The sequence below is a fragment of the Anabrus simplex genome, chromosome 8 (genome assembly GCF_040414725.1).
Source record: "Anabrus simplex isolate iqAnaSimp1 chromosome 8, ASM4041472v1, whole genome shotgun sequence".
Classification (NCBI taxonomy): Eukaryota; Metazoa; Arthropoda; class Insecta; order Orthoptera; family Tettigoniidae; genus Anabrus; species Anabrus simplex.
This window is the reverse complement of record NC_090272.1, coordinates 113,004,840-113,025,830: the sequence shown is the minus strand read 5'-3', so window position 1 is coordinate 113,025,830 and position 20,991 is coordinate 113,004,840. Positions and strand designations below refer to the sequence as shown.

General features: G+C 41.1%; 1 protein-coding gene across 1 annotated transcript; it reads left to right on the top strand.

Annotated features, from left to right (window-relative positions):
- The first annotated feature begins 6,617 nt into the window (after positions 1-6,617).
- LOC137501908 (phospholipase B1, membrane-associated-like) lies at positions 6,618-17,743 on the top strand. The gene is made up of 7 exons (XM_068229067.1): positions 6,618-6,791; positions 7,487-7,700; positions 9,754-9,980; positions 11,782-11,944; positions 13,255-13,409; positions 16,755-16,920; positions 17,076-17,743. The coding sequence occupies exons 1-7, from the start codon at positions 6,618-6,620 to the stop codon at positions 17,222-17,224; spliced, it is 1,248 nt and encodes a 415-aa protein (XP_068085168.1). The 3' UTR covers positions 17,225-17,743.
- Positions 17,744-20,991: the final 3,248 nt, after the last annotated feature.

The window sequence follows — 20,991 nt, the reverse complement described above, 5'->3', positions numbered from 1 at the left end:
TTTTACATTAGCACATCATAAGACATGGAGTGTTGAAAGGGGTCTTTATTGTTCTTCAAATATCCTGCTATCAGGGCATCCATAGGTCGACGCTGTAACACTGTTTCACAAGAGAAACTCACGTATATAGAAAGTAGTCGTACTAAACATAATTTTTATAACTCAACGCAATTAATATTGGTACTAAAAGTCGGTTCATTGGCTGAATGTCAATGTCGAAGCTTTCGGTTCGGAGGATCCCAGGTTCGATTGTAGGTCGGGTGTGGGACTTCTGGACGCGTTATGTTGATTTATCTGACTGAGAACTGGGTATAAAGACGAAGAATAAACCCTGTCGTAAGGGGGGACTAAAAGAGGTGACCAAGGGATGATGGATTTGGAACCATGACATTACCTGTGATTAGTACCACTATATGAGGAGCACCATGGGCTTACGTTGCCTGTGATTAGTACCACTATATGAGGAGCACCATGGGCTTACGTTGCCTGTGATTTGTACCACTATATGAGGAGCACCATGGGCTTACGTTGCCTGTGATTAGTACCACTATATGAGGAACAGCATGGGTTTACATTACCTGTGATTAGTACCACCATATGAGGAACACCATGGGTCTACGTTGCCTGTGATTAGTACCACTATATGAGGAACACCATGGGTTTGTATTACCTATGATTAGTACCACGATATGAGGAACACCACGGGTATACATTACCTGCGATTTGTACGACTAGGTGAGGAACACCTTGGGGCTGTGATTAGTATTATTCGGAGAGGAGCACATGGGTGTGATTAGTAATGAAATGAAATGGCGTGTGGCTTTTAGTACCGAAATTAACCAATTATGGTTAAAATTCCCGACCCTGCCTGGAATCGAATCCGGGAGCCCTGTGACCAAAGGCCAGCACGCTAACCATTTAGTCATGGAGCCCGACACCTGTGATTAGTACCACCATATGAGGTACACCATGCGTCTACGTTGCCTGTGATTAGTACCACTATGTTAGGAACACCACGGGTTTGGGCATCGCCTGTGATTAGTACCACCATGCAAGGAATACCATGGGTCTGCCTTACCTGTGAGTAGTACCATTATCTGAGGAACACCATGGGTCTGTGTTGCCTGTGAGTTGTACTATAGTTGTACCATAGATCTACATTGCTTGTGGTTAGTACCACTGTGAGGAACAACATGGGTCTACGTTATCTGTGATTGTGAACACTATGTGAGGAACACCATGGTTCTACTTTACAAGTGATTAATATCATTATGAGGGGACGGTGATCAGGATTTTGGGCCCCTTGAACAAGAAGCATCATGTCAGAAATAAGCCATCACGAACTGGATCCACTGATTGCTTTGAATTCATTGTCATTTTTCATCATTCGTTGCAGATTCTGGTCAGTGGATACATTTTGAAGTTGTAATTATCGTTTCATTTCGTTGCAGCTCACTATTAGGGGCCGATGACCTACATGTTAGGCCCCTTTAAACAACAAAAATCATAATCATCATCATCACAGTTCGCGCCCGTGACCCCACCAGAGAGCGGGAAGAGCGGCAGAAGAAGAAGTAGGAGTAGAACATTATTTTTATTATTTGTTTCATGTTGCATTGGCTCAGAGAGATCGTCTCGACGAAGGTATAGGAGGTTGTGTTTAATTACTGAAGAGGAAGTATAGCTGGGCAACCAACCTCTATTAACACTAATCAGAGGAAACAATTAATGGGGCCCGGCACTTCGAGAAATGAAGGTATCGGTATAGGATAAAGGAAGACAAAGGCCACGAAGAGCGTGAATACGAATAAATCTCTACGCCTCGGAAACCTAATATCACCGGGGTCGGAAAAGAACAAGAGTTGACCAAGGGAGGTCGGATAGGATAGGTGAAAGTGAGAAGCCTGGAACACGTAAGTGGAAGAAATGCCAGGACTCAGTTAAAGGCTCTGTGATCGCCAACGTACGCTCCCATGATAAGAGCCCCCGGGGGCCTCTTTTAGTAACCTCTCACGACAGGCAAGGGATACCATGGATGTATTCTTCCAACCCCACCCACAAGTGACGATAGGGCTAAGACTGGGAAGGCCCGTGGCCTTAGTTAAGGTACAGCCCCAGCATTTACCTTGTGTGAAAATGGGGAAAGACGAGAAAACATCTTCGTCTCAGCCAACACTGGGATTCGAAGCCCCTATCTCCTGAATGCAATTTAATAGCTACACGCCTAGAGCTCCGTAACCAGCTCCCTCCCTATAAGAGTAAGAGTAAGAAGAAGAAGGGTAAAAGTCAACCTGTGTTGGTCACACAGCCATTATTCATGTACCCTGGCAACTCGAATTTCTAGCCCGTGAAAATGCACTTCGCCTGATAATTGGTCAGTTTGAAATGACCAACTTAATCCTTGGTGAATTTTTTCCTCTGTTCCCTTCGAGAACTCAAGGCTACGATGCCTCGTGGAGGACGTGACATTCTTTCGATGGATGTTTTCTTGTATTCTTGATAATGATCTCCGGCTTGGATAATCACTTCTTGATGCGCCGGTTCAACGATTTGGTGTTATATTGTCGCCTGCGGTCAGGAATACGTGACAATACCTATGAGTAGGGAATCCACGTACCCCACCTTCGTAGACTGCCTTAATAACTGACGTCACACGTCTGTCTGATACCATGTGTATTTAAGAGGCAGTCTTCTTAATGCAATGTGTCTTCCTGAGTTCGCAGACTGATCGCAAGGTCAACTGAAGCAGTTTCAAGCAGCGACTCCGTGTTCGAATATCTGCCAGGTAATGAAGACTTTAAATTTGTTCAAGTATAAGCATAAGATTAAGTTTGTTAATAATAATTGATGAAATTAATTAATTCATTCATTCAATCAGTGGAGCCTCCGTGGCTAGGCGGCAGCACCCAGTCTCTGACCGCTGGATACCGTGGTTCAAATCCCAGTTACTCCATGCGAGATTTGTGCTGGACAAAGCGGAGGAAGGACAGATTTTTCTCCGGATACTCCGGTTTTCCCTGTCAATTTTCATTCCAGCAACATTCTCCATTACCATTTCATTATATCTGTCACTAATTTATCATTGCCCCAGAGGAGTGCGGCAGGCTTCGGCAGCTGGCACACCTCCTATAATCGTCGCTAGATGGGGGTTTCAATCATTCCATTCCTGACCCGGTGGAATGACTGGAAATAGGCTGTAGATTTTCATTTTCCAATTCCATTCATTCAGTCAGTCATGAATTAATTGTAATAGGCTAAATGAGATTTTAAACGTAGGGAAGATCACAATGTGAAAATAAAGTTGGAATCCAAGAGGACAAATTGGAACAAATATTAATTTATAAGATGAGGTCCGACTCCTCGGCTGAATGGTCAGAGTTCAGACCTTCCGTTCAGAGGATCCCGGGTTCGATTACCGGTTGGGTCGGGGATTGTAATCGCGATTGATTCGTTCTTCTGGCTCGGGGATTGGGTGTTAATGTTTGTCCCAACACTTTCTTCTTCGTATTCAGACAATACACCACAGTAGCAACCACTTCAGAAACACGCAATAGTGAATAAATATCTCGACATTGGGTTGGCATCAGGCCGTAATACAGGGCCAAATCCACGTGTGCCACACTGTTCGCACCCGCGGTCCCACCGGTGTGCGCAAAGCGGTGTAAGAAGAAGATGCATTTATAGGATGAGAAGTAAGGGATTGGAATAAATTGTCAAGGGAAATATTCGATATTTCCAAGTTGTTTGAAAACGTTCAAGGAAAAGCTAAGAAAACAACCGATAGGGAATATGCTACCTGGGCGAGAGTCATAAATGCAGATAATTGATGACTGATTTAATTGATCTGTAGTGTGTCAGCTTTCAGGTCGTAAGATCGCGGGTTCAAACCCGGCAGAGGTAGTCGTTTGTTTAAAGGGTGGGAGAAAAACAGTCCTTAACATCTATCTTCCTGGAGGAGTACGCAAGGGACTGAGATCAGGCATTCTTGTGTCTAATAATCAGAAATATATACACTTCTAAGAAAATTGTTTCTGTTTTAGCTTTATATTCTTTAGATTCTTGTAGTCTAAAATAATAAATAAGTTTAGTGATATACTTTCTTACTTCTTATATAATTTATGTTTTAATTTTAATGGATTTGGTATCTGTATTTTAATTTTTGAAGTTTAATGTTTAATTTAATATTTTAATATTATAAAATGTAGATAGTGCGTTCATAAACCTGTATTGTATTATACGGAGACGCTACATAAAGGGGCTTTTCAGCCTCAGTGGCATGTAAATCATCAATCAATCAATCAATCAATCAATCAATCAATCAATCAATCAATCAATCAATCAATCAATACTGATCTGCATTTAGGGCAGTCGCCCAGATGGCAGATTCCCTATCTGTTGCTTTCCTAGCCTTTTCCGAAATGATCGTCAATAAATTCAAAATTCAAATTCAAAGTCCATTCGACACTCCAAGTCGTACGTTGTCAGCATGTAGAAGATCGCTGGGTCGAATCATTTGGTATTTATCTGACAAAATTAACTAAACCTCAGCCACAGACCGTCTAAGAGAGAATCGGCTTGCTCTGTCATCCGAGAGAGCAAAACGAAGGGTGGACATTGTCGCGCAGGCAGTCTAGGTGGCATCAACTCAAAATGCTTGCATACTGAAACTGAGGCCATAGATTATTATTATTATTATTATTATTATTATTATTATTATTATTATTATTATTATTATTATTATTATTACCTACTCGTTATACTTGCTTCATTCTTCACCTTTGTTTCGGATTAAGTATACAAAAGTCGAAAGTACATTTGGTTCTTTTTTCTAATTTTTTGTCTGTTTTTTCTATTTTTGTGTCGCACCGGCTCAAATAGGTCTTATGGCGACGATGGTATAGGACAGGACTAGGAGTGGGAAGGATCTACCATGGCCTTAATGAAGGTACAGCCTGGTGTAAACATGGGAAACTAAATTAAACCATATTCAGGTTTGTGGACGGTCAGGTTCGAACACACCATCTCCCGAATTCAAGCTCAGGATTACGTGAACGAACCACGTAGCCAACTCGCTCGGCCTGCATATTCGTTTGTTTGCTACTACATTACGGGGAGATTGCTTAACATAATTTCTCGAAATTCGGTATTTAAGTCACCCAGTAATCTGCAGGCCTTCGGGCTGAGCAGCGGTGGCTGGGTAGGCCAACGCTCGTCAGTGTTGTGGTGCCGTGTTGTTGTTTTACAGTATATGTGTTATACCTGGGATCATCTGAAAATTTGCGTCGCGAAATTTTGTGTGACGCGATGTTACCTAGCAACCGTGCAGGCTGTGATGTGAAGTATTAATGGATGGCCATGACTGAGACATATATTATCAAAGAAGGGTGTTAGAGTACAGATGGTTTATGTGATCTTGCAGGCTGTGATGTGAAGTATTGATGGATGGCCATGACTGAGAGATCACGGACTGCCTCCCCTTTGTCCAGCACAAATCTCACATGGAGTAACGTAAAGCCAATTGTAAAAAAAAAACACTCAAACAATCCTACGCTACCACAACACTGAAGAGCCTTGGCCTACCGAGCCATGGGACAAGGTGGGGAATGTGGGAAAAGGTGCCCGGGGGTATAGGTAGCCACTCAGTTCCATTTAGTGTCTAGGTTACAGATAATGGAAGCCTATACCTTCCTATGCCTATGCCCTTCATGCGATATGCGAAGATTGCTTTACATTATTTTACACGATTTATTTCTCATTCCGTTGATATTTCTATTAGCAATGAGCCAGGCTTTCTAGATATTGCTTCGAGAAAATATTCCGGGATACACATCTAAAAATCCCAAGCCATTCTTTCCAATAACAGTCTGACGATATTGACTTACTTGCTCTTTAATTCCCCTCTCCAAGCCACCCACAACACCTGTGGAGTCTACTAAAAATTAACCAGAGGCACAGAGCGTAATGTGACATTCGTTCTCCGTTTCGTGATGATCCAGTGAAGCAGCAATTAGTGTTAAATCCAGCAAACGTAACCAGGATTTTTTATGTTCTTTCTGCGTAAGGACAGTCCGGTTCCAGGACTAAACTGAAACATGGCTTTTGGTCCAGGAGGTCCCGGGTTCGATTCCTGGCCGGCTCGGAAATTTTAACTTTTATTGGCTCATTCCAATGGCTTAGGGGCTGGGAGTGTGTGGGCAATTTCCAACATTAAAATTCATCATAGATAGGGCGCCATCCTCAGAGACTGGCAGGTCGCCTATACGTCTACTCTAAAGACCTTCATTTAGCGTCTTCAGAGGTCACATGCCAAAATAATAATAATAATAATAATAATAATAATAATTATTATTATTATTATTAATAGCGTAAGGGCAGATGGTGCTGAGAAATTCTAAATTATTGTAATTTTTTGTTTTTCTTTTGGTACTGTGTTATTAAATATGTACACAACCTAATATATAGGACAAAGATATTTAACCAGTAAAACATATATTTGATGTTTTAATTTTTCTTCCCGTGAGTTCATATTTTCCCTAAATTTAATTCCGTATCTGGGTAAAATGTTCTTCATATTGTACCTCTCTTTAATAATAACAATCGCATTGTGTGTTAACAGGATGGAACTCCTTGGGCTCGTGGTGGCAGTGATAATTTTCGTTTCCGAGTGCTGTGCACAAGATTCACTGGCTTCACTCAAGAGATATGAAGGATTCCGAGAGGCATTATTCAACGCATTTAGAACTCAACCTGGGAACAAGGCTCAACATTTCAGAAGAGCAACTGAACTTAACGTGAGTATAGAGTGGTTTCTCTTTAGGGGAGTCGGACGTGATCGAAACCTAACAACGATTATCTGTTGTACCAAACGTTGATTTGAACATTCCTCTTCAAGGCAAAACAGGTGTCTATCATTCTACTCGTCCTAGAGAAAGAAAAAGAAAAGGATATGTTTAGCGTTACCCAAATCAAATCAAGGTCCTATAGAGATTATAAACTGGGAAAGAACTATAAATTTAATTGGTTACCGTTAAAGGTTATACCGTGCCCTTCCTCTTGCAACTTAATCTGCCATAACTAGCCTATTAAAAAAGAGTTAGCAACACCGACTACTATTTTTCAGAGATGATTTTCGTTGATTTTTCCTGTAAGTAAACTCGTGTCCTCATCCCGAGGTGGTGCAGATCTTTTCAGGCACACCCCCACTGGAGGTGAGCTGCATGTACCATTTCAACCACATACCAGCCCTCCTGCCATTTTTAAATTTCTTACAGTACCGGGAATCGAATCCGGGCCCCCGAGGATAGCAGCTAATAACGCAAACCGTTACGCTACGGAGAAATGAGCTGCACCACCTCGGGATGAGGACAGGAGTTTACTTATTTTTCCTATTATAGGGCATAACATACAAGGAGAGCACATTGGTTGGCTTTATTTGTGATCGGTTGACTGAAGTTTGTTAAGTTTGCTATCTTACTCTGTGTTTCAGAAAATGCAGCTATCTGTACCACTTCAGAAAGCGTTCCCGTGTTCCACTGAGAACAGTCGCTCACCAACTCGTCCCACCACCGTCCATCAGCTCCGGCCAGGTGACATAGACGTGATCGGTGCTATCGGTGACAGTTTGACTGCCTCGTGGGGAAACGATGCGCTCAACTTAGGGGCTGTCTTGGTGGACAACAGAGGTTCATCTTGGTCCATAGGTAATTACAAATTCTCGTTACTTCATTCAGAACATAAATTTAAGCAACTACGAATACCGTTAAGTCCCACCAGGACTGTGGTCTCTTCGGACGCCACGCATATAAAAAAGAACGAGTCTAATCATCGTCTCTAAAGGTCCTCATACACTCGCAGATTTCTGGGATACTTGTGTATACAGAATTGTCACCGAAAGTACGCAGCTGACAACAGACGCTCAGATTCCATAATTTCCCGAATAGCAACAAAATGCAGTTGAATACGCTCTCAATTGTCCAGATTCTCAACTGTTCTATGTTTGCAATTATATATTTTGGATGCTTGGTGAAGTTTTTAGTTTAACCAGCAATCAATGACTCTGAAAATTATGCACTGACTCCACAATCTGCTTCCAGTTACTGCCATTTTATGATGATTTGATGTAGGTTACGGATCCCAAGTTACTAGAGGTCTCTCAGTAGTCCATCTTTATCGTTTTCTGAGTCTACTGCGTGAACGGGTTCGTTCACGTGTTTTTAACAGAATTGCCTTGGTCCGGATATGGTCGCGCATGAGGGCCACATGTCCAACCCATCACAGTTTCCTTGTATTCATTTTTTGTTCAGTGTTGGGTTGATTTATTAATCATACAGTTCTTGAATCTCCCTCCGTCTACAGACACGTGGATATGAGGGAGGATGGGAAGGGTTAGCACGGTGGAGAGTGAAATAAAGTTTTTTTTTGCTAGTTGTTTTACGTCGCACCGACACAGATAGGTCTTACGGCGACGATAGGACTGGAAAGGGCTAGGAGTGGGAAGGAAGCGACCGTGGCCTTAATAAGGTACATCCCCAGCATTTGCCTGGTGTGAAAATGGGGAACCACGGAAAACCATTTTCAGAGCTGCCGACAGTGGGGTTCGAACCTACTATCTCCCGAATACTGGATACTGGCCGCACTTAAGCGACTACAGCTATCGAGCTCGGCAGAGAAATAAGGAACCTAAAGAAAATTATAAAGAAAGTAACAGGAATTCGATCGGGCACCAACAGACTACACTACACTGACAAGTATCTTCCCCAATCCTCTATATATCACGAAGTCGCCTCATTCTGCAGAATTCTTCCTTAATCCTTAATCTTCAGTTATTGTACTGCCAAGGAACCTGGCAGCTATCCCTAACGTGAATCACATTGATTTTAGCTCTTTGTCCTTCCTGTTCCGATCACTATTTACTTCGCTTTCTAATTGATGTTCTTTCTATATTCCCGGCACGTCTCTGTCAAATCTTCCAGTATTCCATTAATATATCGCACACCTTCTGTTAGTAACACAATGAATCTCGTCTTATCATTCTTCTTGTTTTCCGGTATATCATCAATAATGCGGGGAGGTTACAGCCTTCACTGTTTAACATGAAATAAAATAATAATAATAATAATAATAATAATAATAATAATAATAATAATAATAATAATAATAATGGTTTTACGTCACACTAACTACTGTACTTTTACGATTTTTCGGAACGCGGAGGTGCCGAAATTTAGCTGCGCAGGAGTTCTTTAACGTTCCAGTAAATCTACCGACACGAGGCTGACGTATTTGAGCACCTTCAAATACCATCGAGCTGAGCAGGGATCGAACCTGACAAGTTGGGATCAGAAGGCCAGTGGCTCAGCCGTACTTGAAAATAAGAAAACATTCTGATACTAACATTGACTGGAGGTGCCGAAATTTAGCTCCGCAGTAATTCTTTAACGTGTCGATAAATCTACCGACACGAGGCTGACGTATTTGAGCACCTTCAAATACCATCGAACTGAGCAGGGTTTGAACCTACCAAGTTGGGATCAAAAGGCCACCGCCTCAACCGTACCTTAAAATAAGAAAAACATTCTGATACTAACTCACTGAAGTTTGATTGCAACTCATTCTGAAAACGATCATTACTAAAAGAGGTAGTTTTGAAAACGTTAGGATAAATGGAAGGGGAATTGGGAACAGTTCAGTATTAATTTTAAATCGATATATTATTATTTTAAAATATTGATTCAAGGTTTTATTCTCTTTCAGGTGGAGAGAAAACATGGAGAGAATACTTGACACTGCCCAACATTCTGAAAGAATTCAACCCGAATCTTATAGGATATTCCTATGGTGATTCGTTATCTCATCAAAAAGATTCGCAGTTCAACGTAGCCGAGGCAGTGGCTATGAGTCGAGATATTCACTTCCAGGCTCGCAATCTGTGGAAGCGCATGCGTGGAGACAGCCGTGTCGACTTCAAGAAGGATTGGAAGGTACGTGTTGTCCTCAAAAGCTTTTGTAGTCCTAAAATAAGAGTACAGCAGTGACAGCAATGTTGAAGGGCAGGACACTTGAGACTTCCCTCGATTTGTTTCTAGTAGCTCAACATCGTCCTAATAACTGTAAGTGGAAGAGGAAAGGGTGGCGTTAATTAAGATAAAGCATTTGATAGTATGAAAATACGAAACAACAGAGAACCATTTCCTGATCTAAGGATAGCGGAGTTTGAAACCTCCATCTCCCAAACTCAAGCTTACAGCAACACTTGCAGACAACTAGCTTGTTCTTCCCAGAATTTATTTCTACAACCTCCTCTCAGATCTGATAACAACCATCGGAACAATGCATTACCCATTCCGGCTCAGTCCAGGTTAAAGCATTCGGACATTCTTTTCATATTCAATCCAATAATTTTAAATCTTGTATAACAATTTAATTATTTTTCCCGTATATCAATGGCTCCGCCAGTTGCCATTTCTTGATCGATGCAGTACTTACGAATCCGTCTCTTGGCACAGGCCAGATCAAAATGTAGTTCCCACTGAAATCCCAGTCTCATCCTTGGCTGTGACAATATGGAAGCTGCTGGGGTGTGAGTGGTGCTGAGTAATGACATTCAGAGCACGGTGTTGCTCATAGGGTCAGTTATGCTGCAATAGCACTCTCTGGCCCTGAGAGAAAAGCATTGGCGAACTACCTCATTCCTCATCTTGCCTAGTACGTTTCATTTATACACTGCTGTTACTTTTTGCGATTTCCCTATAACCATATAACCTTCGATGATGCTATTTGAGTATCCAACCAGTCTCGGGGCTGATGATATATCAATGGATTTCTTGGGTTGTCCTTTATTCAGTCCGTAAAGAACACCAATTTGAGTGTGAAAGATGAAGGAAGAATGATTACGAATATTAAACTTTCCAATGATCTGGCCTTGCTGGCAGGAAGTTCAAACACTAACATATGATGTTACAACGTCTGGATGATGAAGTCGCAGAGTATGGTATGAAAAGCAATCTTAAAAAACACAAACAAGTAGTCTGATGATGAGGAAACACCCACAGGTACTGCATGTTAGCGTAAAGAGAGAAGAAATCCAACAAGTGAAACTGATCAGGTGACTCGGACAAAATATTGGCTGAAGATCGTCGGTGTGGAAATGAAATCAGAAGTCGTATAATTATAGCTAACTAGGCATTTTGCGAAAAGCAGTCTGTGTTACATCAATGCACCATTTTCCTTGTGAAGTCCTACGTCTGGTCAGTTACGATATACTGAGGCGAGACATGGAACCTGAACAAAAGGAGACAGTAAGAAATGAGAAGCCTTTGAGATGTGGTACAAGCGCCGTTTGAAGAATGTAAGTTGGATATGGGAGACGAGCAATACAGATGTGCTAGATCGAGTTCGTAAGGAGTAACAGCTGGTCAACTAGATCCAGAGGACGGAGGTCGTCTTGAGTGGGGCGCGAACTACAACATGGCAGTCTGATAGCTGATGTACTACAGGGAAAAGCACCTAGGAAAAGCCCTCGTGGAAAGCCAAGAAGCACACATGAGGACGTCCTTCAATGGCACATGCCTGAAGAAGTATGAAGAGGCTGAGAAGAGAGCTCAAGATAGATTCACAAGAAGCAGACTCATCGTAGAGACCAAAACCAGTCAAACAATAATGATATTATTACTATTATTATTATTATCATTATCATCATCATAAGAATAATACATATTTTCCATTTGTTATTCATCTGATCCATTTGCGTATAGTTTTAATGCAATGTATTTAATATTTCAGGTTGTAACTCTCATGATTGGTCCGAACGACTTCTGTCTGGACATGTGTTACGTGAAGAACGCCGGGAAACTTCCTGAAAACCACCGCCAGGATCTTATCAGTACGCTGGATTTCTTACGAGACAACATGCCTCGAACTGTCGTTAACTTGGTCATGGTACCAGGTGAGCAGTCCTTTAATATCACATTACTTTTAACTTAGAATTTTGAAAACTGTGTACCTATATGTTCCTGAAGTGGCATTGCTATATGCCCATTGCTTATCAACGTGCAATTAGCAGGTACAGAATATGAACAGCAACAGTGAAAAGAACTGACACCCTCTCCCACATCTACTTAAGAAAAACCTATCAGTCTAATTTTTAACTGTACTATAAGTGCTTATCGTCGCTGCCGGAGCAATACCGCGTATCTGACAATGCACTTTCCATCCATTATTGACCTTAAGAATGGTGATGCCCCCCTTCAGTCTCACATAGATATGGTGTCCATCAGAACAATTTTCGTTGTGTTCACTTTCCTGTGCGTATGTGTAAAGGAAAACTAACCTTACCGTACCGTACTGTTAGGATGTACATTTGCATGACGTATTCAGTCACTCCGAAAGTAGAATGAATTTAAGGTTCATTTTCCTTTGCACCTCGCCATAGGAAAATGAACACAACGAAATTTTTTTCTGATTTGCCCAACGAATTCATTCCTTAGCCTGTATCTGCTCACTGCTAGCACCCTCCTGCCATTATTCCCACCGGTTCGTATTAGCAATCTTTCTCGCTACTTTCACGTCTGTCACTTCCAGCTTACCAAGGGGATAATAAAAATTGTAGGCTGGTTAGTTTGTTGCTGTGTGTCACAAAATATCTTCTGTGAGATCCGTGCATTTAATTTATTTATTAAAATGCATCAGTATACAAATATTGAATTAACAGACTTGCATAAGACATACGGAGCAACTTACAGCAATGCTAATTTGGCAATAATCACCACCACCTCAGCGCTATATTCTTGCCATAAAACATTTTTGCAAGACTGAGTCCATCGTCGTAGGGATTGTGGCCAGTTCAAGTTCTACATCGTGAGAGAAAACACACACACACACACACACACACACACACACACACACACACACACACGCACACCGAGAGAGAGTACTTGATATGATCCACCTGGTCAAGTTCCGTGTTCCTTACCTAACATTAAGTCTTCTTAAGTTTCTTCCTAACAGACATCACTTTATCCTTGGAAATGCCAAGTTTCATACCACCATCTCTGTGTTTCTTTTCAAGTACAGAGATATTGGATCGTAGGTTTTCAGCATAGTCTGCCATTAAAACCAAGTCGTCTGTATAAGCCAAACTTCTTGTTACATTTCCATTCAATTGAATCCTTCCCTGCCATGAAAATTATCCATGTAAACTACGAACAGTAAGAATGCTGAATTCTAAATATGTTTTTTAATTTATTTTGTCCTCAGATTTGGAAATCCTGATGAATTTTACCGCCAAACCTCAACGTTGTCAAATTTTACACAGCATAGAATGCCCGTGTTTGCTTGGTCTAGCCTATCAACATCGCCGGCAGCACTTTCTCGACATCATGAGACAATGGAGGCAGGTCGAGATGGAAGTGGTGAGTTTATTTCCTAATACTCCTCTTTCTCGTTAAACACTGTATTATGTTCATATCAGTACAACATGCCCAATGTTCAGGTGGCGGGTAAGTGAACAAGTGTGGAAAGAGGGTCTAATACGTTTTAGCAAAAATTAGATTGTCATTTTATCAAACAGAATAGGCATGTATGGGCAGGGAAATAATAATAATAGGTATAAATGTAGGATAGTCCGCCTCTATGGTGTAGTGGTTAGTGTGATTAACTGTCATCCCCGGAGGCCCGGGTTCGATTCCCGTCTCTGCCACGAAATTTGAAAATTGGTACAAGGGCCGGAACGGAGTTCACTCAGCCTCGGGAGGTCAACTGAGTAGAGGGGGTTCGATTCCATCCTCAGCCATTCTCGAAGAGATTTTCCGTGGTTTCCCACTTCTCCTCCAGGCAAGTGTCTGGATAGTACCTAACTTAAGGCCACGGTCGCTTCCTTACCTCTTACTAGTCTATTCCTTCCAATCTTCCCATCCCCTCACAAGGCCTCTGTTCAACATAGCAGGTGAGGCAGCCTGGTCGAGGTACTGGCCCTCCTCCCCATTTTTATCCTCCGACCGAAAGTCTCACGCTCAAGTACACTGCCTTCGATGCGGTAGAGTTGGGATCCCTCGCTGAGGGTAAACAGATTAAGAAAGAAAGAAGGTAAAATTACGATTATATGCATCTCCAAATTAAAATACACCACCAGTTGGCTGGAAGAGATACGATGGGACCTACAAAGACTGATAACAATAAATAACAGGGTGGCCTTTTGCCGACAGATCGCTTCTGCGGATTTTTCGCTTTTGCAAATTCGACGTCAACCTCGAAGCATTTTTGGAGGAACAGAGACAGGCGACCAGCCGACGTATGAAGCAGGTCTGGGAAGAAAAGAAAACAGAAAAATTTCTAAGCGGTCTGTAATAGGCCAAAATCTCTAATTAAAAAAATGCCAGCATGTAGCAAGTTCACATTGGTTTTCCACCCAATACGTCTTCCAAATTTTTCCGTGCAAGAAAGTTCGTTGTTAAAAAAATTATGTTCTCAATTCCACAATAAGGTGTAGCTATTTTCCCCTCGTGCAATCCTCAATCAAAAGATAGTGAAGATAAGACTGAAAAAGTCTATGTTCAAACATTCTGAAATTGCAAAATGGTTAATTTTTTTTTGGTTTATAATATTTATATCCGGTATCCAGTTTATTTGTAGAGCTTCATGGCATTGCTCATGATTCATGATAGTACACAAGTAAATGCCTTTATAGATTATACTGTATGTTTCACAATTACATAAGTGACGAAAGGCCGTTTCCCTTGGGTACAATCTCCAAACGAATGCAGCCAAAGGACTACGTAAGATTTAGAGTCGTTTCATGGACATTTTAAAAGGGAATTTTACAGTCTACATCCACCGATGGTACTCAAAGAGTGAAAAAGTCAGACTTACATTCTAATGCGTTCATAGTTTTATGTTAGAAAAATGCAACGTAAGTAATTCGAACCTCTTAGCGTCAGGCGAAAATGTAAAGGTGAGGTCTTAAAATACCAGGCTGTTTTAATGGAAAATGTAGGCTTTCGGAAGAAAGGAATGTAACTCATCTGTTTTTAAAAATATGAAAGTGAAACTTAGTCAGGGAGTGCAAAATATAGTCTTCTAAATTCAGGATAACTTTGAGATCATGATGAAATTTATTCCTCATGATATTAATTAATTAAAATAATCTATGAAGGAAAATAAAAGTTGGAAAATTCGGTAAATTCCTATTACCACACACTTACAAATGGTGTAAAAACGAACACTGGACGGCACGCATACATAATACAAGAACTAAGAAACATATTTCGTGTCTTCTAAAAATATCTGCAGGGGAGTCAAAAATCCGAAATTCTCTACTGTAGCATATTGAAAAATACACCAACAATGGCAATCACACAAGTGAAGACAAATAAACGACGGCAGTGAAAATAAACAGCCGTATAGCTGATGACTGGCGAGTAAAGTGGTGACCTCTTGGGTTGACTGTGATTGCGATCTTGGTGATGAATCAAGTGCCGATTTCGCCTCAGACAATGAATTCCTTGCCCGGAATGTGACTATACATAACCAAGCAAATGATAGTAATGATGTTGATACTATTAGTGACCGGGAAGAAAGGAATGTTGACCAGAACAATCCTGTACAGTCCCCACAACATTTCCTGAACTCATTAGTTCCTTAATTTCCTCCTCTCTTTACACTTCGACGCCATGCTTTTACGAGTCGCGCGTAAACAAGTTAAGGAACTTCAAACATCGCTCGCGATTATCGATGGATAGAACACAAGAGCAAGACCGACTGTGAAAACATGGTAGCATGGTAGCTTGAATTCTCCTTAATGGTCGTGCCAAGGTTAGGCGCCATTTTCGGTCTAGAAGCCTCTCAAATAATAAAGAAATGAAGCGTTAGTTTCGTTCATTTTTTGAGGATCGCTCACAGTGACTAACACTAAGAGAGTCAAACTTAGTTGAAATTATACAGCTAAAAGCTGGAACGGTAATGTTTTTGAAAAAAATACATTTATTACATTTTATGAAGCAGATAGGGTTTAGATGTAATGAACAAGGGGTAAACGTATGTTTTTAATGTAATGACTAAGCAAGCATTCAGTGATTTTAAGTACAGTATAGTGAGAAAGAAGGAAGCTTCGCTAACTGGAATTAACATAAATCTACGTATTGTTGCAACACCTTGCAGAAGATAAAGATGAGAAGTTGCTTCAGTGATTGCCCTCATATGCTCAAATGTTAAACATTATAATTTTCATGACTATGACCGATATCTCGTACTGTAAGACATAGCAGCATTTTCCTGAGCATTATGAGGTGATCCCTAATCCTCGACTGGTGAAGGTTTGCTCACTGTATGTTTGAATAAAGTTGTGAAGTAAAAATACAATTGAAGAACAGTACTTTCATAATATAAAAACAATATTACAACTTTGATATCATTGTTCAAAAATATAATTGTAATTACAATCAGTGTAAGTTTATAACATCATTCAGTCCATTTTGTGCAAATTTATGTGGTACTTTCTTACGTTCCTCCACGCTGTAAGTAGTATGAAAGTCTTAGAACCCTGTTTTCCTCTTCCCAAGTCACAGGAAAACTTGACGCATTGAGCCACCGTGTTCGAATTCCGAACAAGCAATCTGTGTATTTGTGAAATGATCAGATTATTTTTCAAATAATATAATGCTTATAATACCATTACGCTGTATTATTTCTATTTTTCACTCTTATTTTAACTTTGTGGTTTCTATTAAGTGAAGAGTCATGATGTGTTTGTTTCATAATAGGCCAACAGTGATCGGTATCGGACCAAGGACGACTTCGCCGTGGTACTGCAGCCATTCGCTCAGAACGCCACTCTGCCCACGGTAGAAAAGGGGGCAGAACAAGTCACTGATTACTCCTTCTTGTCATTTGACTGTTTCCACTTCAGCCAGAAGACGAATGCGTTAGGTAAGTTTGACTTATTAAATACAGGGAGGTTCCAAATGTAGATATGTGGGAGTTTACGTAAATTTCTCAGGCCTCAGTGATGTTCATGGTGGTAGTTTATCAATATTATGATTTCTCATGTATTTCAAACTAAATAAAGTCCTCTCTGTTTATAGTTGCCAACGCCCTCTGGAACAATATGTTGGAGCCTGTGGGACACAAGTCTACTGACTGGGAGCCTCTGTTTACTAAGTTCATGTGCCCAACGCAACAGCAACCCTACATCTTCACTGCTGGTAACAGTGGCCCAAAAGACGACTCCTGAAAGTGAAATGGATATCGCTTGCCCACCTGCATAGTCAAGTTCATTTCTTCTTCTTTTTTTCTCTTTGAACTGACGGCAGCTAAACTATTTACGATATTCACGTGCTAAGTATATAGAGAACTCTCGCTGGCTGGCCAGTTTATCGACAGTTGTGTCAAATGTTCTCATTTGGGATAATTGGGACTATCGGCAATTTGAGAACTTCCAAGAATAGAGCCCGAAATAATTAGATAAAATTAATGGGCTCTCCGTAACTCAGTTTCCCGAATAGTACATCGTAAAAAACTTCCGTGCTACTAGTCAAGTGCAGAACTATGCGCGTTTCACAGTAAAGACATTATTGTCGTTGTTGTATTTATTATATGTATGTATATATGGTATGCATTTATGCCTGGGCATAAAAATAGATATTTCTGTCATTTTTATGAAAACATATGGTTCTTGAAACTTCTTGGTAACAGTCCAACAAAGAAAACTGTATCTCACATTCTTCTCTTTCCCAAATTTCTCATTTTTACACAAAAATGAAAATCCACAGCCTGTTTTCAACCATTTGATCGGGTCAGAAATGGAATGAATGAAGCCCCTATCTAGCGGCGAGGATAAGAAATGTACCGGCTGCCGAAGCCAGTCGCATTCCTCTGCGGCAATGATTAATGACTGACAGATTCAATGAAATTATATTAGAGTGTTTCTGGAATGAACGGTGACAGGAAAAATCGGAGTAGCAGGAGAAAAACCAGCTCCGCCTCCGCTTTGTCCAGCACAAATCTCACAGAAGTAACCGGCATTTGAACCACGGAATCCAGCGGTGAGAGGCCGGCATGCTGCAGCCTGAGCCACGGGCGCTTTCTAATTTCTAATTTTCACATATTGAATTTCATTTTTCTCGTGCAATATTCCGCTTAATTTAACGAAAGTTTTTTGTTACACGTATACTAGCCATTAGGAAACTTATGTATGGAATTTTTGATCGCAGGATTTTTTCAGGCAGTAGAAATTGTTAGATTCTAAATTTAGTTATAAAAATGCCATTCCTTAAAATACAATATATTTCTGAATATAAATCATATATACAGTAGTAAGTTTAATACAGTCCGCCTCTGTGGTGTAGTGGTTAGCATGATTAGCTGCCACCCCCGGAGGCCCGGGTTCGATTCCCGGCTCTGCCACGAAATTTGAAAAGTGGTACGAGGGCTGGAACGGGGTTCGCCCAGCCTCAGAAGGTCAACTGAGTAGAGGTGGGTTCGATTCCCACCTCAGCCATCCTCGAAGTGATTTTCCGTGGTTTCCCACCTCTCGTCCAGGCAAATAGCGAGATGGTACCTAACTTAAGGCCACATACGCTTCCTTCCCTCTTCCTCGTCTATGCCTTCCGATCTCTTCCCCCCCCCCCCCCCACACACACACACAAGGCCCTTGTTCAGCATAGCAAGTGAGGCCGCCTGGGCGAGGTACTGGCCCTCCTCCCTAATTGTTTCCCTCGACTCAAAGTCTCACGCTCCAGGACACTGTCCCTGAGGCGGTAGAGGTGGGATCGCTCGCTGAGTCCGAGGGAAAAGCCTGCTTTGGGAGGTAAACAGATTAAGAAAGAAAAAAATTTCAAACACATTACGTACCAAATTCCAAATTTTCAATAAAATTGCAATGGAACTTGACGAAAAATAGATGTGGAATTTTCATACTGTTTAAAACGTTATAACCAATAGGTTGTCCGGCTCCATGGCTAAATGGTTAGAGTGCTGGCCTTTGGCCACAGCGGTCCCGGGTTCGATTCCCGGCAGGATCGGGAATTTTAACCTTAATTGGTTAATTTCGCTGACACGGGGGCTGGGTGTATGTGTCGTCTTCATCATAATTTCATCCTCATCACGACGCGCAGGTCGCCTACGGGAGTCAAATCAAAAGACCTGCATCTGGCGAGCCGAACTTGTCCTCGGACACTCCCGGCACTAAAAGCCATACGCCATTTCATTTGACCAATAGGTTTCGTGAAAATCTTTTCTATTATTTGGTAGACCTTCCAGAAAATGTCTTAAAAATCATTTAGGTTGAAAGAACAGTTTATTTCCAAATTTTCCCTTTAATGACGGAAGAAGCAGTGCTACAGTTTTTTTCTATGCCAAATAAGGCAGCGTGATAGCTGCGTGATTTCGTCTCTGGTTCCTCATGAAGGTGACCCTGGTTTGAATGAGGACCAATGCATGCCTAATCTTTTGAGATAAAACTATTCGAAACCCACATAAAACTAGAGATCTTGTAGCTACCAATTGCAATGTCAATTGCTTTACTTCTGTATAAAGAAATGGTTCTATGTTAAAAAGCATTTTATGAATTATTTAAAATGTAATTGAAAATCTCATCATTTCAGTCTAAAATTGTTGCCATCTTACAAATAAAAATTATGTTTTAATAAACTATTTGTACATACCTAACTTGTTTTATTGACAAACTGTATACACTTAAAGTATACAAATGAAGTGAACATATTTTCCCTTAACCCATTCCTCTGGTAACGCTCCTTTACCTAATTACTTGCATAGAACTAGCCTAATTTTTACTATAGTGGGTTCGAACCCCACTGTCGGCAGCCCTGAAGATGGTTTTTCCATCGTTTCCCATTTTCACACCAGGCAAATACTGGGGCTTTACCTTACTTAAGACCACGTCCGCTTCCCTCCCACTCCTAGCCCTCTCTTATCCCATCGTCGCCATAAGACCTCTCTGTGTCGGTGCGACGTAAAGCAGCTAGTAAATAAGAGGAAGAAGAAGAAGAAGAAGAAGAAGAAGAATGCTTGTGGTCTCAGGAAAGGGCTGGTACAGGTCTACGGAGATGACGTCCTACGGACGACCTCCGCGTCTGTGAAAGATGGGTTCCTGCCTAAGATGAATTCTAATGTTGAACACGGACAAGCAGCCTTCCCCCAAACCAGAGGAATCACGCAATGAAAATTGAAATCCCCGACATGACCGGGAGTCGAACCGGTGACCCTTTGGACCAAAGGCTAGCATGCTAACCATTTAGCTATAGAGTCCGACAGGTGATTGATTGATTGATTGATTGATTGATTGATTGATTGATTGATTGATTGATTGATTGATTGATTGATTGATTGATTGATTGATTGATTGATTGATTGATTGATTCTTACCGCAAAGTACAGGGGGTATAATTTAAGACTTCACTCTTCTGCTCACAGACCACGGGAATCTCCAAGCGAGCGCCATATGGCTTAAGTCAAGCTAGGCGCGATAAGAAGTCTTGACAGGTGACGCAGCAGTTTGCTCGTAACTATTGGACTTTTAAGTTGTTTTGTGGGGTTATTATCACGATGCTAAAGTACACTACAGCGCAGAGAATAATTTGGTCGAGTGTTATTTGCACAAAAGGAAGAAACCAGTAAAAAAGTACCTTCGGAAATTCCGTAGACAGTTTCACGGTTCTACAGAACCATCAAAACATTACGTGGAACAACTCGTTCACAAGTGGCGTAGTTCTGGTTCCGTAAATAATAAGAGGAACAGCTCTCACGCAATAATAATAATAATAATAATAATAATAATAATAATAATAATAATAATAATAATAATAATAATAATAATAATAATAATAATAATGGCGTATGGCCTCCGGAGAGGCCCGGTGCAGGTCTTTTTCTAGTAGACGGCCTATTAGGCGACCTGCATGTCTGTGAAGATGAGGGCCCTACGTAGGATGATTTCTAATGTTCAATACGCCACACACACCCAGCCCCCAAGCCATTGGA

Bases quoted from the DNA above. Each gene is read 5' to 3' on its own strand.
- LOC137501908 (XM_068229067.1), top strand. From the start codon at position 6,618: ATGGAACTCCTTGGGCTCGTGGTGGCAGTGATAATTTTCGTTTCCGAG. The intron at 9,981-11,781 runs GTACGTGTTGTC...TTAATATTTCAG, and splicing joins ACTTCAAGAAGGATTGGAAG to GTTGTAACTCTCATGATTGG. The intron at 11,945-13,254 runs GTGAGCAGTCCT...TTTTGTCCTCAG, and splicing joins TAACTTGGTCATGGTACCAG to ATTTGGAAATCCTGATGAAT.